The 14,143-nt window shown below is 39.5% G+C and overlaps 1 protein-coding gene across 1 annotated transcript in view; it reads right to left on the reverse strand.

Annotated features, from left to right (window-relative positions):
• Positions 1 to 389: 389 nt before the first annotated feature.
• Positions 390 to 14,143, reverse strand: part of CCDC6 (coiled-coil domain containing 6) — a 96,586-nt gene continuing 82,832 nt past the window's right edge. Inside the window, exons 7-9 of the mRNA XM_039871864.1 lie at positions 12,345 to 12,445; positions 5,724 to 5,848; positions 390 to 4,692 (exon numbers count right to left, since the gene is read on the reverse strand). Coding sequence (XP_039727798.1) covers positions 4,498 to 4,692; positions 5,724 to 5,848; positions 12,345 to 12,445 — 421 coding nt within the window. The 3' untranslated portion in view covers positions 390 to 4,497. The remainder of the gene's footprint in view (positions 4,693 to 5,723; positions 5,849 to 12,344; positions 12,446 to 14,143) is intronic.

Raw genomic sequence — 14,143 nt, forward strand, 5'->3', positions numbered from 1 at the left:
CAGATTTAAAATCTTAAGAATAAGCTAATGTATCAAATACAATGTTCAAAGCCTGAAAAAAAAGTTTACCTGTTAACACTTTGGGAATGAGTGTGGCTTTCCTTTCCATAATTTCCTAGGTTTAGGGTTTTAAATTGAAACATACCACAGATAGTGCACAAATCATAAGCATAGAGCTCAAATGAATTTTTTAAAACTCAATATATCTACTCAATAACCAGCATCTGATGAAGAACAGCAGCAGCCCATTTTGTGAACTCTTCTTAAGTTTACTAAGGCAGCCTTCATTACTTAGAATCTAAGCTAGATGTCTATCAGAAGCAAGAGGGAAACAATGTTCATTTTCCCAAAGACCAGAAAGAAAGAGAAAATGTTTAAGGCTTAAGAAGTACATTTTAAAAAATTATCTTTATTTAGGTTTCTGATTCAGCACATGTATCAAAGACTAATCAACATAAAGAAGTAAATAAGACATTAATTGGAAGTCTTACATCTCTCTAAACTCTGACCAAGAATGTCAAGATTGCCACTATTACCAGAACTCCAATCTAGTCAAGTTGTAGACAAGCTATCATGAACAACATACACTGTGCATGGGTATGCAGAGGCAAAAGACATGCTAGCACTTGGTTCTCCTCTTGTTGACGTCTTTCTGCTTGACAGTTCACTTTTGCTTTCCATGCTAAATTCCAAATAAAGTCCAAAGAAGGCTCAGGGTCAACCTGATCAAATAATCTTCTGGAGGAATGCATTCTTAAACTGTTGTGCCTGAAACTTTGTTTTTGCCAGGATGAAGTTCAGATCGAGATATACAATCTAGATGACGGTGCAGACTAAGTCAAGAACTAAAGTTGAGCAGTAACCCGAGTTAAGGCATGAATGCACACACGCACACACACAGCACCCACAGCTTTCATGAACATAAGATTCCTATGATTGCCTAATGAGAGGCAACCAGGGATTGGCAGTTAGCCACAACTACTGAGCATTCTGGAAAATGCTCCCCATAATGTTATGCTAACAGCTGTGTATGTTAAAAAATAACAACTAAGAGACAAAAAGAAAAAAAAACTAGAAACAAAAACCATTTAAAATCCCCTTAATCTCTTACAGTGGCTCTTGAGCATGGAACTCATATAGCAGCGTCAATGGCGGCTCTTGAATAATTTGGAAATTAAAGGTTGTTTCACTCAGTATTTCTTTGGTAGTCATCACTACAAAATTTTCAGTGTTGGTTACCTATAAGACAAGTTCTAGACAGAAGATCGAGTTACACAGAAATATTTCTTCTGTACTGATTAAGATGAAAATATTGAGCTCTCGAAGCACAAGTTACTACGCTTTTTTCTTGTCTTATCAGGCATCTTCTACAAGCAAGGCGTCGTGCAGGAAAAACTCCTGTCTGCTTATCTGCTTAAAGTGTGATACATGTTCTATTTTCCTATAATTAAACAGTTAATAAAAATTCACACTATCAATTACTTCTGGTCAAATCGGTTAGAAGCCAATTACTAAGGGACTGCAGCACTTGGTGTCAAAGCCACATTCTGGTCACACATTCATTCCATGGTTGTGGTATCTCAGGAGCTCAAAATCTAAAACTCCTTTCAATCAACAAAGGACAGAGGTAAATGAAATCTTAAATGCTTCCACCACCTGCTAAATTTCTGGAATTGTCTAGAATGCCAGCATGCTTAATGAAAGAAAGCAGTTCAGAGCCCAGAGAGGTGTCAGGTATTAGGTTAATTTGGTTTCATGTAAAAGGCATGGTAATCTGGCAACAGAATACTTATCCTATTAGCAGCACAGTGGTAGCCAAGGGTCTCTGTCAACAAGACAGGAAAATGAAGCTACTGAAGCTACTATTGCTCCCGCCTGCCTTCGGGATGGCTACTGGTTTTACAAAGGCTTTCTGGGAGTCAGGCCAGGGTTACCCTGGGCGAGTGGTCAACAGGAATGGCAGTAACCATGTTCGGCGCCCCGTGAGAAATGCCCAAGGTAAGGCAGCTTCCCATTGGTGAGGGGACTCCTGCCTCTCCGGGCTCAGGGTCGGAATCTGATGGGTCCCTGGTGGCTAAACAATCACCAGGAAATTGTCTTAGCAGGTACTGCCCAAGTGTGACAAGCTCCAGACAGGGTCATAAAACACTTTAAAAGGATAAGAAACAGCATACATTCAAAACAGTAGTGTTTGTTCTGTCAATTCTGAATGTCTGCAGGGAGAGGAAGTTAGATTTATCTTGAAAAAGTGCTGTTTGAAGGAACGGTTTTATTTTTAAATGAAATGACTAGTCTAGGAGACTCAGCACTACATTTCGGCAGGAGGTCTGGACGTCAAGAACTTTGACTCTAAAAGGCATTTATCAGGGACTGTTTGCTCACTCCAAGTGCTTTTTCATCCACCATATGGCAACGTTCTGACTTTTGTGCTTTCGGGAGGTAAACTGACAGGAAGCAGAGGGAAGATCATTAGATTATGGACTTTCTTGTTTTGGTGCAAGACACTGTCCAACAGCACAGAAATCTATAACCTTGTAAAAGATGCTTGTAAACATATACCATATCCTCCTATAAGAAAAACCGAGAACTGTACCATGAAGGCAAATTTTGTTTGCCTACTCTCAGAATTCCTCGGAGTAGCAATGTACCAAGAGGGGCAGTGAGCCGTCAGCGAAATCCCCGGGTTTGGTCTGACCCCATCTGATCATATCAAAAATCTAAAGCTTCAATAATATGTGAAACTTCTCCCCCTACTTGAGAACTGTACTATTGATTATGTATATTACACACACATTATAAATAAAATTTACACAAACGTACGATATCTTCCAAACAATTGAGGACTGGAGTTCTCAGTTTAGGGGGTAGAAGTAGAAAGAAGTGAAAAATCCTATTGTTGCTTTTACTCTCAAGTTCTTAAAATGCTAGTCAAACACTATTATCCAACAAGACTTTTTTTTTTTCCTTTCTGTAACTCTTAAATATGCATTTGAAGGCAAAAATGGAGGTTTCTATACTGTACAATATTAAATATCTACAATGTCATGGTTCCTTATTTTTAGGAGTGTGTTCAATAAAGAGCTAGCTATTTGAGATGGTTGTCACAAAACATGGACTCTTAGAAATTACTGATAAATTAATTTTCAGTTCTCTGATTATATCCAACAGATACACATTCTCATCATAAAATATACATTCTCTAGTAAGTTATTTTCATCCACAGTATATATAAATATGCAAACACAGGTGGTAAGATTACTTTACTACCAAAGTACAAAAACGGTAACTGCTGAAAAGCAAAATTAAGATGTTGCGAGTATTAAGAAATGAGTGACTCACAGTGTTCCACTTCAGAGTGAAACCAAATGATTTATTTGTGCTAAATGAATGGAAATAATATATTCAGAATATACTTCTTTGTACACACTGCACTTGCTTATACTGGGCGAAATAAGCAGTCATCAATGCTAATGTGCTACACCTCTTCTCTTTTCTGCCAAGCAATAAAGTATTTTGTGGCAATTATGCCAAGATAGTCCTATAACGTTCATTTCAAATAGTATTTTCTAATAATTTTGCACCTTTAAAATATTTGTTCAAACTCTATTTTAGGGGAACACAAAGAATGGGAAGGGGAAATAGCTGTTTTTGTTATAATCGTCACATTGCCTTCTGCAGCAGAAATCAATAGCATGTTCTAACCAGCCATCGCAACCACTGGTGGGGAGGTCAACATTTATGGACTCATGTTAGAAAGGGCCAGTTTCGGTAGATTAACATTAAGGATAAAGAAAGAATCACACCTTAATACACAATAATTATCCATCCCATGTAGGTGGAAAAGGTACAGCCATGTGATCCATTACTGTAGGCTATCTTTTGTACAAGAGACATGGATTTTGATATATACTGAAAATAACCTTATAAAAAGTGTATCTGTAGAAAGCTCTATTAAACAGTATATTGTCTTGGGCACTGATCCATCTAACTTTCCATTCTACCCTGAAAGCTAGATTTTCAAAGGTCTGAATTGTAGTGCTGAATTATTGGTATGTTTGGTAAACACCATTATGAGGGTGGGGTGGTAATAACAGCTCAGTAATTTTCTGCAAATTCATGGGAAAAAAATATAAAAAAGATATCCCTTTTTATTTTACAAACCTAAAAGCCAAAAAAATGAAGCTCTGGGGCCAAGCGAAAAACTGCACACTGCTGCCGAATTACCAATATTGAATAGCAACTGTCCCAGCCAGGGAATGGACGTACATGTAGATTCAAGTAAAACACTGATGGAAAAGTCGTCTGTTTAGTGTTGTAACCCACAACACTGGCTGCGTTTCCGACAAACATTTACAACACAATTAATAGTGAAGCCTAGATAACCTCAGTGCAAATAAGTCAGATCCAAATATGCCGGGGAAGGAAGGAAGCCTTTGGCGTTGAGTAGACGGCTCCACTGTACGAGTCCCAACGTGAGATTCAGACTAAGCACATGCATTAAGGCTGGGAGGGGGGGTGCACCGAATGCTGCGAAGGGGCGGGCTGCGAGGCAGCTGCTGAGGGCACCGCGGGCTGCATGGGCGGCGGAGGCGGAGGCGGCGGCGGCTGGACTGGGGTCTGTGTGTTGGGAGACGGGGGCGGTGTGGGCCGTTTGAATTTGTCAGGACTGTTGCTTCTCCGTGGTGAAGGCCTCTGCAGAGAGGACAGGAACAGTAAGTAAGTAGGTCAGTCTATGTACAAGTGGCTCATTTCTAACACAGCCTGCCTGGGAGCTGAGGCTGTGAAAAGCTCATCAATACAGACAAAAAACCAGCAATTCCCTTGGCCAGCAGTTTCATTACTGAACTAGTAACGAAAACTTAAACGAGGTAGAGTTTACACCTATACCTATTAAAAAGCTATGCAGAATTACTATGTAACTTACACTGACTAAACGACTGGACTTGGCCCTTCAATGAGACAGTCCTAAAATTAAATCTTATCTGCCCGATGAATGTCCTCAGACCTTTCTATCACTCAAAGAAGTTTTCAATATCTTGAAAGGTAAAGCAAACCCAGAACATTTCTGCTTTTACACAAAGCCCATCAAACCAGCAAAAGACCTTCAGAAAAATCTTACATGCTTTTGTAGAACAGGGTTCTTCTTTTAATGATTCCCTTATTGGGAATTCTCTCCTATTTTCCTAAATCCTCTCCTGTTTTCAAAACCCTATTAACTACATTTCCAACTGCTCTTTTAGTCAACTAAATAACCAGTTCTAAAGAAAGAAAATCCTGAGTGAAGTCTGAACCAGATGCACTGAAGGTTCTGAGAAAACCAGGAACAAGGCTAATTTCAGGAAGAGGACTGAGAGTCAGTGAACTGTGAAGGTGCAGACAATAAATATTTTAGACATTATGACAACCAACACTAATTCATTATGGCAAGGAGCTGGCCAGAGTTCAATCAAGGCATTGGCTAGGGTTCAAATTACATTTCACAACGGGCAATTTTTCACAGAAAGTGAAGTTGAAATTTTGCCTCCTGGAAAGGATTTTAGTTTCAACAACACAAATCGGTATCATCCTGTTAGGAAACCTCTATAGTTTTAAGATGAACTGATGGAGGGAGGAAGAAAGAAAGGTAAACATGAAAGGGGATCGATCCTGGTCTCCCAAGGAAGACCAGCTGCTACCAGCATCAGGAGTAAAGTGCTGCCCTCCCCTCCCGCATGGATACTTACTGTGATACCGTGCGATGCTCCCATATGCTGCACGTGAAGACCTGGGGAATTGTAGTAAGACATTCCGGCTCTAGTCAGTGAAGTTGGTGGCGTGAAACCAACTGTGTGACTTGCATATGATAGCCCTAAAATATGACAACACCTTGTAAGTATCGTTTCAAACTCAAATTATCTGGTGTCTTCAACAATCTAGGACACATTAAACTGCAGAGTTCTCAGTCACCCACAAAAATGAAAATAGGTGAGAAGCATGGTGTGCTCACTGAATGGCCTACTGGATGACAAGAAATATAAAAGTCAAGCCCTGGAACCCAGAAAGAAGTCCATGTATACAAGCTCCAACAAAGATGCTGAGGATATACACAATGGAGAAAGGGTAGCCTCTTCAACAAATGGTGCTGGGAAAACTGGATATCCATATGCGAAAGAATGAAGCTAGACCGCTATCTTACACCGTACACAAAAAAACTCAAAATGGATTAAGGACTTGATTGTTAACACCTGAAACTGTAGAACTCTTGGAAGAAAACAGAGGGAAGGTTTCATGATTAATTAGTTTTGGTAATGATTTTCCAAATATGACACCAAAAGCATAGCCACAAAAGCGAAAAGAGACAAGTGGGACTACATCAAACTAAAAAGATTTTGCTCATTTAAAGAAACCATCGACAGAAGATAACCTATGAAATGGGAGAAAATATTTACAAACCATATATTGGATATGGGGCTAGTATCCAAAATATATAAGGAACTTCTACAACTCAATAATAGCAAATAATTAACTCGATTAAAAAATGGGCAAAGGACTTGAATAGACATATTTCCAAAGACAACATACAAATGACCAACAGGTACATAAAAAGATGTTCAGCATAACTAAACATCAGGGAAATGCAAATCAAAACCACAATGAGATACCACCTTATACCTGTTAGAATGACTATTATTAAAAAAAAAAAAAAGGTAAGTGTTGGAAAAGGATGAAGTAATTATCCTACTATAAGCCAGTCACGACAAGACAAGTAGTGCACGATACCACTTATATGAGGTATCTAAGTCAAACTCACAGAAGCAGAGAGTACAATGGTGGTTGCCAAAGGCTGAGGGTAGGAGGACATAGGGAATTGTTCTATGGGCAGAAGTTTAAATTATACAAGAATAAGTTTTAGAGATCTGCTGTACAACACTGTATCGTACAGTTAAAAATTTGTTAAAAAGGTAACCTCATGTTAAGTGTTTTCATCCCAATTAAAAAAATGGAGTTACGCCCTGCCCAGGAGTCCAACTAAGATATAGGTAGGTAGTTGGAAGACAATAAGAATCAAGAACAAAGTGGAAAAAAACAGAGCAAAGTGGTAAAACTTGGCCGCAAGAAATAGGATGTGTCAAAGGTATATTAACAATGATGCAAAAACAGTGAGAGTGTGTGTGTGTGTGCGCGCATGTGTGCGTGCGTGTGCGTGCACACCTGCCATTAGGCAAACAAAAATCAGCACTGAGAACTTTGCAACTTCAGGATATCCCAATGAAGAAAACAAAGCTCTATATATGCTAATGTGCCCCCAAAGAAACCGATATTAGAAGAAGAAACAACCTCCAGCCCACTATAATGTTCTACATAGTCTTCTTCTAGGACATGGGAATCATCTCCAAAGTGTTTTAGAAGTACACATGCCCAGACTCTCCTCATTATTAGACAGATCTGGGTTGAGGGCCAAACAGCTATATTTTTCAAACATTCCAAAACTGGTCATCACTCCCACGTGCAGCTTAAGCAGCCCCGGCCTTTGTGAGTTAGGTGCTCATGGTCCAGAGGTTGGGGCATCACTTATTTATCCCTGAGTAAGTGTAGCTATCTTTATATCTTTGAGTTCCAAGCATCTACCTGGGTGGGTATCTAGCAAAAAGCAAAGTCCCATAGAATGAAAATGGAAACAAAGGAGCAATTTGAGGAGTTTGGATAGAAGGACCTATTGTTAATCACTTTGTATCTAAGATCAACTGTCTGATGCCAAGCAAAATGAACTCTACTTACCTTTTTCTGAATTACATAAACTAGAAGCTGTTAAGGGTGCTTTTCCATACTGTCTTTGGGTTTCCATGAATGGGATGTGTAGCCACTAAGCCTATCCTTAGTTGTCCTGTCCTAGAATTTGTCTGTGCCCTCCCCGTCTAATATTAAGGGTTTCTTTTATTCCTTGGTTTGACTATTAGTGTAGCTTTCCATTTGACATATTTCCATTTCTGATAGTGCATATTTGGTTCACATTTACAAAATGGAGGTCTAGGGGTTAAGTACAAGGTCGTCATTTACTGTGATGTTTCTTTGTATGACAAGGACTTTGTTCAGCTGGGAGAGGGAAGATGAGGTTTTCTTTGGGGAATATAACCCTAATTCTGTTTCCCATGAAAGTGATCAAATTTAAGAGAAAGGCTATGAAAATGGACCCTTATCCCTAGATAGAGAAGCTCAGAGGGTTCAATTCATAATAACAAAAATAAGACCTAGGCTATTTTCTAATATTACAAAGTTAATTATTATAATGTTAAACTGCTAATCAAGAGTCTTCAAAGACTTCCTATTGTCTACCTAAATTTTTTTTAAAAAAATCTCTTCCCTGGGAATTATAAAGGTCTTCTGAATTTGGCTCCAAACTATCTCCTGGTTCTAGGTCAGTGGTTATCAAAGCCCTCACCCGACCCCAAATCAAATGGATCAGAATCTGTGAGGATCAGGGCCCCAGGGCAGCCAGGGTTAAAAACCACAGCTGTCTCAGCACTCTTGGTTTTGACCTCTGCATCTCAGTTCAGAGTGTGCCCTTCGCCTAGGAGATCTCATCTCCACAGGACTTAACTTCTTTTCCCATAGTCAATCAGGACCTCGCTCAGCTTTTGAAGAGGCAAGGAATCCAGACTCCACAGCTGATTGCCTTATTACCTCAGACTCCAGTTCTGCCATTTGGCACTGAGTGACTGTGGGCTTTAGATCCCTCAATTATTACCGTAGTGACCTCACAATGTTGTTGTGAGGATGAAATAAACTAATATCACAAAGTGCTCACAGAGTGCCTAGCAACAAGTATAAGGGCTCAATAAGTTTCAGCTCATTAATACCTCCTCCAAGGCCCATCTCAAAGCTCCGTAAGCTAGTAGCTCTCTGTTATTTGAACCTCTTTTTAGCTTTTTAAAAAATTATATAATCTTTTATTTTGAAATAGTTTATGATTCACAAAAAATGCAAAAATACTACAGGATTCTCATGTGGTGTATTGATCAGATGTTTTATTAACAGACTGCCCCTCGACTGGGATTTGTCTGCTGTTTTATACATGGTTAGACTGGGTTTTGGGAAAAAAGACCACAGAGGTCAAATGCCATTCTCAGCACATCACATCAAGGGTACATACCACTACAAGGGTATGTGACTTGCCACTGTCGATGTTGACCTTGATCACCTGGCTGAGAAAGTATGTGTCAAGTTTCTCCATTGCAAAGTTACTCTTTTTTCCTCACTTTCCACACTGTGTGGAAGGAAGTCCCTACAAACAGTCCATGCTTAAAAAGTAGGGAGTTATTTCCACTTCCTCAGTATCTGTAAATTATTTGAACTTCTTCTATATGAGAGATTTGTCTCTTCTTCCGTATTTATTTACTCAGTCATTTATTAATATCAGCATAGACTCACGGATATTTGTTTTATGTTTGGGTTATAATCTAATATTACATTATTTATTTTATTGCTCGAATTGTTCCAGTTTTGGCCTATGAAGGCTCTTTCGATTACTTTGTGTCACTTTGACATACCCTTGTCTTTTTCTTTCTTAAGCACACCCTTAGTATCTGGCATTACCAAATTTTCCAGGTTCACCTTGTATATTCTCTGCCCCACCCCTGCAAACATCCTTTCTCCTAGTTCCTTTCATTGGAGAACAGAATTAGTAACCATGATCTGGGTGGTGGGTGTGCTTGCTGCTAGTGGGGTACAGACTCTTTTTTTAAACTTCATTATTCCCCATCCCTGATGCAGGCATATCAAAATATGCTAATTGGGAATGACTCTTTCTTAGGCTGCATAAAATAATGGACTACCTGAAAAATAATTATTGGAATGTAACACTCTCCCCTTATATAACTCCACATATAATCAAGAAGAGGATCTTTCATAAGTCCTAGGAAATGTACTTTTCAACCAAATTGTGACACAGGATTCGAAATAGTTCAACATAATAGTGAAAATGTTAAATGGCAGGGTAGGAATAAGAGCCAAAATGCTTAAATTGGAAATGAAAACTATAAGAACAACATAATTCCACTAAGGAAGTGATGATATATTCTTAATACTGAGAACCACAAGTTCCTCCAACAAAAACAAAGTGAAAAGAACCTTGAAAATTCAGGTTTTGCTGTTATACTATGTACAGGACAGCAATGAACTAGGTTAGGAGTAATTCTGCTGCCAAATAGAAGATAAAATCTACTGTGATAATATTATAGAACTTAAAATAGAATTCAAATGTTCTCACTCAAGCTGGCTGAAAGAAAGAAAAATCTAGGTGTTACTTATTTGTAGTTTAAGCGAAAACCAAATAGCTTATCAACACAAGCAAGCCCCATCCCAGAGACAGGGTGCAATGAAAGTCAAAATTATGAGAGTGGAATGAAATCTTCCTACAGAATATGTTACAATAGAAATTAATATTCCCAACAAAGGTCTCACCTTTGCTTTTTGTTGTTTCAATGACCACAACATTACATTTAATGAACTGGAAATCACACACCTCTACAGATTTCTTTATGTTTAAGTAAATCAAACAGAACGTTAAATTATACGTAATATGAATGAGCATCATCATCAATTATAAAAGCTACCCTCCATTTCACTTCTTCCTAACTCATGCTTTCCTTTTATATCAATAAATCAAAAGCAGAGAAGACTTTTATCATGGTAATGAAACCCAAGTGCTATTTGGGGAAAACTGAGAAGCTAGGAAGAGAAGCTTTTGGAAAGACTTAAATGCCACAGGAAAATAGGAGAAACAGATTCAGGAACATCCTTTGAGCAAGAACAAAGAGTGATGATCAGGCCATTGATCCAACAGAAAATCCTTTTGGTTTACAAACAGTCCCTCTTTACCTGCTGGATGCCAGAAAGAGCACATTGGTCCTAGGTGGAGAAACCTGACCTCTCAACATCCCTTCCAACAGCACAGAGAGCAGAGCTTGGAAAGTAGGAGAATCATACGCCTGAACCCAGATGAAGGGACTGGTGAGCCACTCCAACGACTGGTCAACCCCAGATGGAAGGAAGTCAACCAAGGGGACAGGAGAAAGTTTGGTCAGAGGCTAACAAGGGACATATGCTGCCTGTGCAGAACTTTCTTTTGATTTCCCCACTTAAAAAAATCACAGCAGCACAGAGCTGGGCTAAATCAAATCCTAAACTCACAAAACCAAGCCATTTCTACCTTACATTTTATCTATGGCAACCTGCATTTCTGCAGCATTTTCCCTTTAACAATCTGAAGTGCATCCCTGGCTTTTAATTATTATGACAGATAAAATGAGATGTCGACCTAATATGAAGCTGTTTTACTTTCCAAAACCACAACCTTTATCGCTGCCACCCTACTAAAGCAGTCACTTCCTTTCTTTCTGCTGTGAAACTCCTTCTCTACTTTTCCACTTCTCCAACTCCCCACTTATTTCCTCAACTCTGTTTAAAATCTGTTTACCAGCAAGCACAAGAAAATCAGTCTCGTCACTTCAGTCACAAGACGCGATCCTCTGGCCTGCTACCTTTTCTTTCCTCCCTTTACTGCACCAGCCAACCCCCTCCCCCCTGCTTTCTCTTTCTTCCTTGTTGGATCATTTGCTTGCCCTCTTGGCCTCAAAGCCCCACACTGTGCTGGTACTGGAGCCAGAGACCCCAGGGAGAGAGTTTTCAGGGTCAGAGGAAAACAAGCATGCCTTTGAGGAAAGACTTCTGAGGAGTAAAGCCAGAAGCAGAAGCAAAGCCAGTTCCTGGCTATGAGGGCTGAGTCGCACTCACAATTCACTGGAAATATCAGGAGGTAACTCTTGCTTTAAAAAAAAAAAAAAAAAAAAGGCTTTGGAAACAAGACACCCCTGTCCCTGTCCCTTACCACTTTCTGGCCATGTGACCAGTAACTACTGAACCTCTGAATGACTGCTTCCTCAATTTTAACATGGGGAAAAATGATGCCTACATTAATTATCCTGGGGATAAAAATGAGATAATGTATGTAGAACATAATGAAAAGAACCCATGAAAGATGTGCTGTGATGTATCTTAGAAATCTACTCAAGGTTTCTGTCCATCCATTGGCACTTAAAATTACAGTCAAAGACAATCTTTTTAAAAAGGTTTTTGGAGGTAAATTCCTTTCAGGTTAAAAGAAATTTTTTGAAGAAAAACACCAGCTGGCATTATAATATTTATGCTTAAAAATTATAAGACTTGGTCTTGACAGAGATTTGTTTTGATGTTTCTCAAAACACATGACCATCCTCTCTGTTTACAAGATTTTTATATGCTAGAAGGAACACATTCAGGGATGCACCAGAAATCAGTCACAGTAGTAGCTGAGAACATGTACTCACCGGGTGATATAGGCCTGCTTGAGCTTGGAGAAGGAGTATAAGGGATTGGGCTGGACACAGTGCGAGGTCTTAATCCTTGTGCAGACATCTCGTTAAAACACCTAAGGGTTGGAGAGGGGGTGGGAACGATCAGAACCATCTGCATTTCTTAAAGAGAGCTCCTATGAGAAAATATTTGACCTCACATACTTGAGGTCAAACTCAGAATGTTTAGAGGGTGATGCTGTAAGCTAGGAGACATATAAAATGGACTCTCACTGCTCTACTGCTTGGCAGGCCTCTCTCCCCTGAGGTACAGTACAGGTTAGGGAATCCGATGTCTGAGCTGAGGATGCAGGCCTGGTAACAGAGCCGCACCACACAATAGAGTACCAGGCTTTTCTCCATCACACAACAGCTATGTAGAATTCTACTTCCACTGTCCCAAGAAGGGCAGACAGGGCTACACTGTTATGGCTACATTTAAATTGTTATGTAAGACTCAAATCCATACAAGCCCTCTGAGATTTATGTGATCAAATTAAAGATTAAAGATACGTCTTTCCGTGAACTAAATGTCAACAGCTCACAAGGCAAGCCTTCCTCAACAAACAGTCACATGTTAGGACATAATAAAAGACACTTAAAAGACTGCTGATGAGGAAAAATTTCTATTTGAGAGACTTCCTGATAAGCTATCCTTCATAGGTCTCACGGCCAAAGGAAGAAACTGCCACATGTGCAGGCATCTGTATCCGAGGGGCAATCTCAGCCCTGAGAGTCAATCAGTTCACGGGAGAAACTTTTAACACTGTCATTTCTACACTGGTGCTTCAACACGAAGAAAACCAGGCTCCTGAATCTGACATGCGTCCCTCAACCCAAGCACTACTTTTTCCTCTACTCTAGAGCAACCACCATGGGGGCAATAGGCTAGACTTCTTGTATTCTATACCCAGCTAGGCAGCTCAGATCGCCTCTTGGTCTTTAAGGAATAAACACACTGGTAGACGTCTCAAGTGTCCGACTATTTTCTTTCTCCCAAACGTGACATCATCATTCCCAGTAAGGAGAGAAGACGTCTTTATTGGGCAGCTATACTCTACCTGGAATAATCCGGCCTACAAAAGATAAAGCAAACCTTCTGGAGGGAGCATCAGTTCTGAAAGAAAGTATTTATCCAGAAACCCGAAATAGCTTTAGTATTGTCGCCACGGCTGAAAGAAATTCTGAAACTGCATGTCTGACTCAAAATCAGGTACAGGGTACTGTGTAGGTTAACCCATGGTCTGCTCTGTGTCTTATGACAGTTAAAATAGTTAATAAGTTATTTAGTATTTGAGCTGATGTTTTCAGCCAAATGGTTTTTAGAAGACAAGGATTTCAGAGAGAATGAGACATAGAAAGAAATCAGCAAGATCCAGAGTTAAGAATGATAGTTTTATGATATAAACTTGAGAAAGAATCTTTTTTCTCTTCAAATGAGGAAACAGATACACAGATGTTTTAAATAGCATTACCCATTACTCTGTTCTTATAATTTTTTTAATTATAAAAATATAGACCTTCGTTATAGAAAATCTGACTTTTTTCTTGAAATGATAATACCATCATGCACAGCAAACTGATCAAAAGCCTTGTTAACCCACTGGATCTGTTCAATAATAGAAATGGAGACAGAGTGCTGATGTGCTAATATTGCCCACATGTTCTCAAACAACGTGTTTTGGCATCGATAGCCTGTACAACTCATCACACCCATGAGCAGACCCTGGTCTCAGACACTGGCTGCTCAGTCCTGTTGGAGGGGCCCCAAGGAA

Source organism: Pteropus medius, unplaced genomic scaffold, assembly GCF_902729225.1.
Source record: "Pteropus medius unplaced genomic scaffold, Ma_sr-lr_union100, whole genome shotgun sequence".
Classification (NCBI taxonomy): domain Eukaryota; kingdom Metazoa; phylum Chordata; class Mammalia; order Chiroptera; family Pteropodidae; genus Pteropus; species Pteropus medius.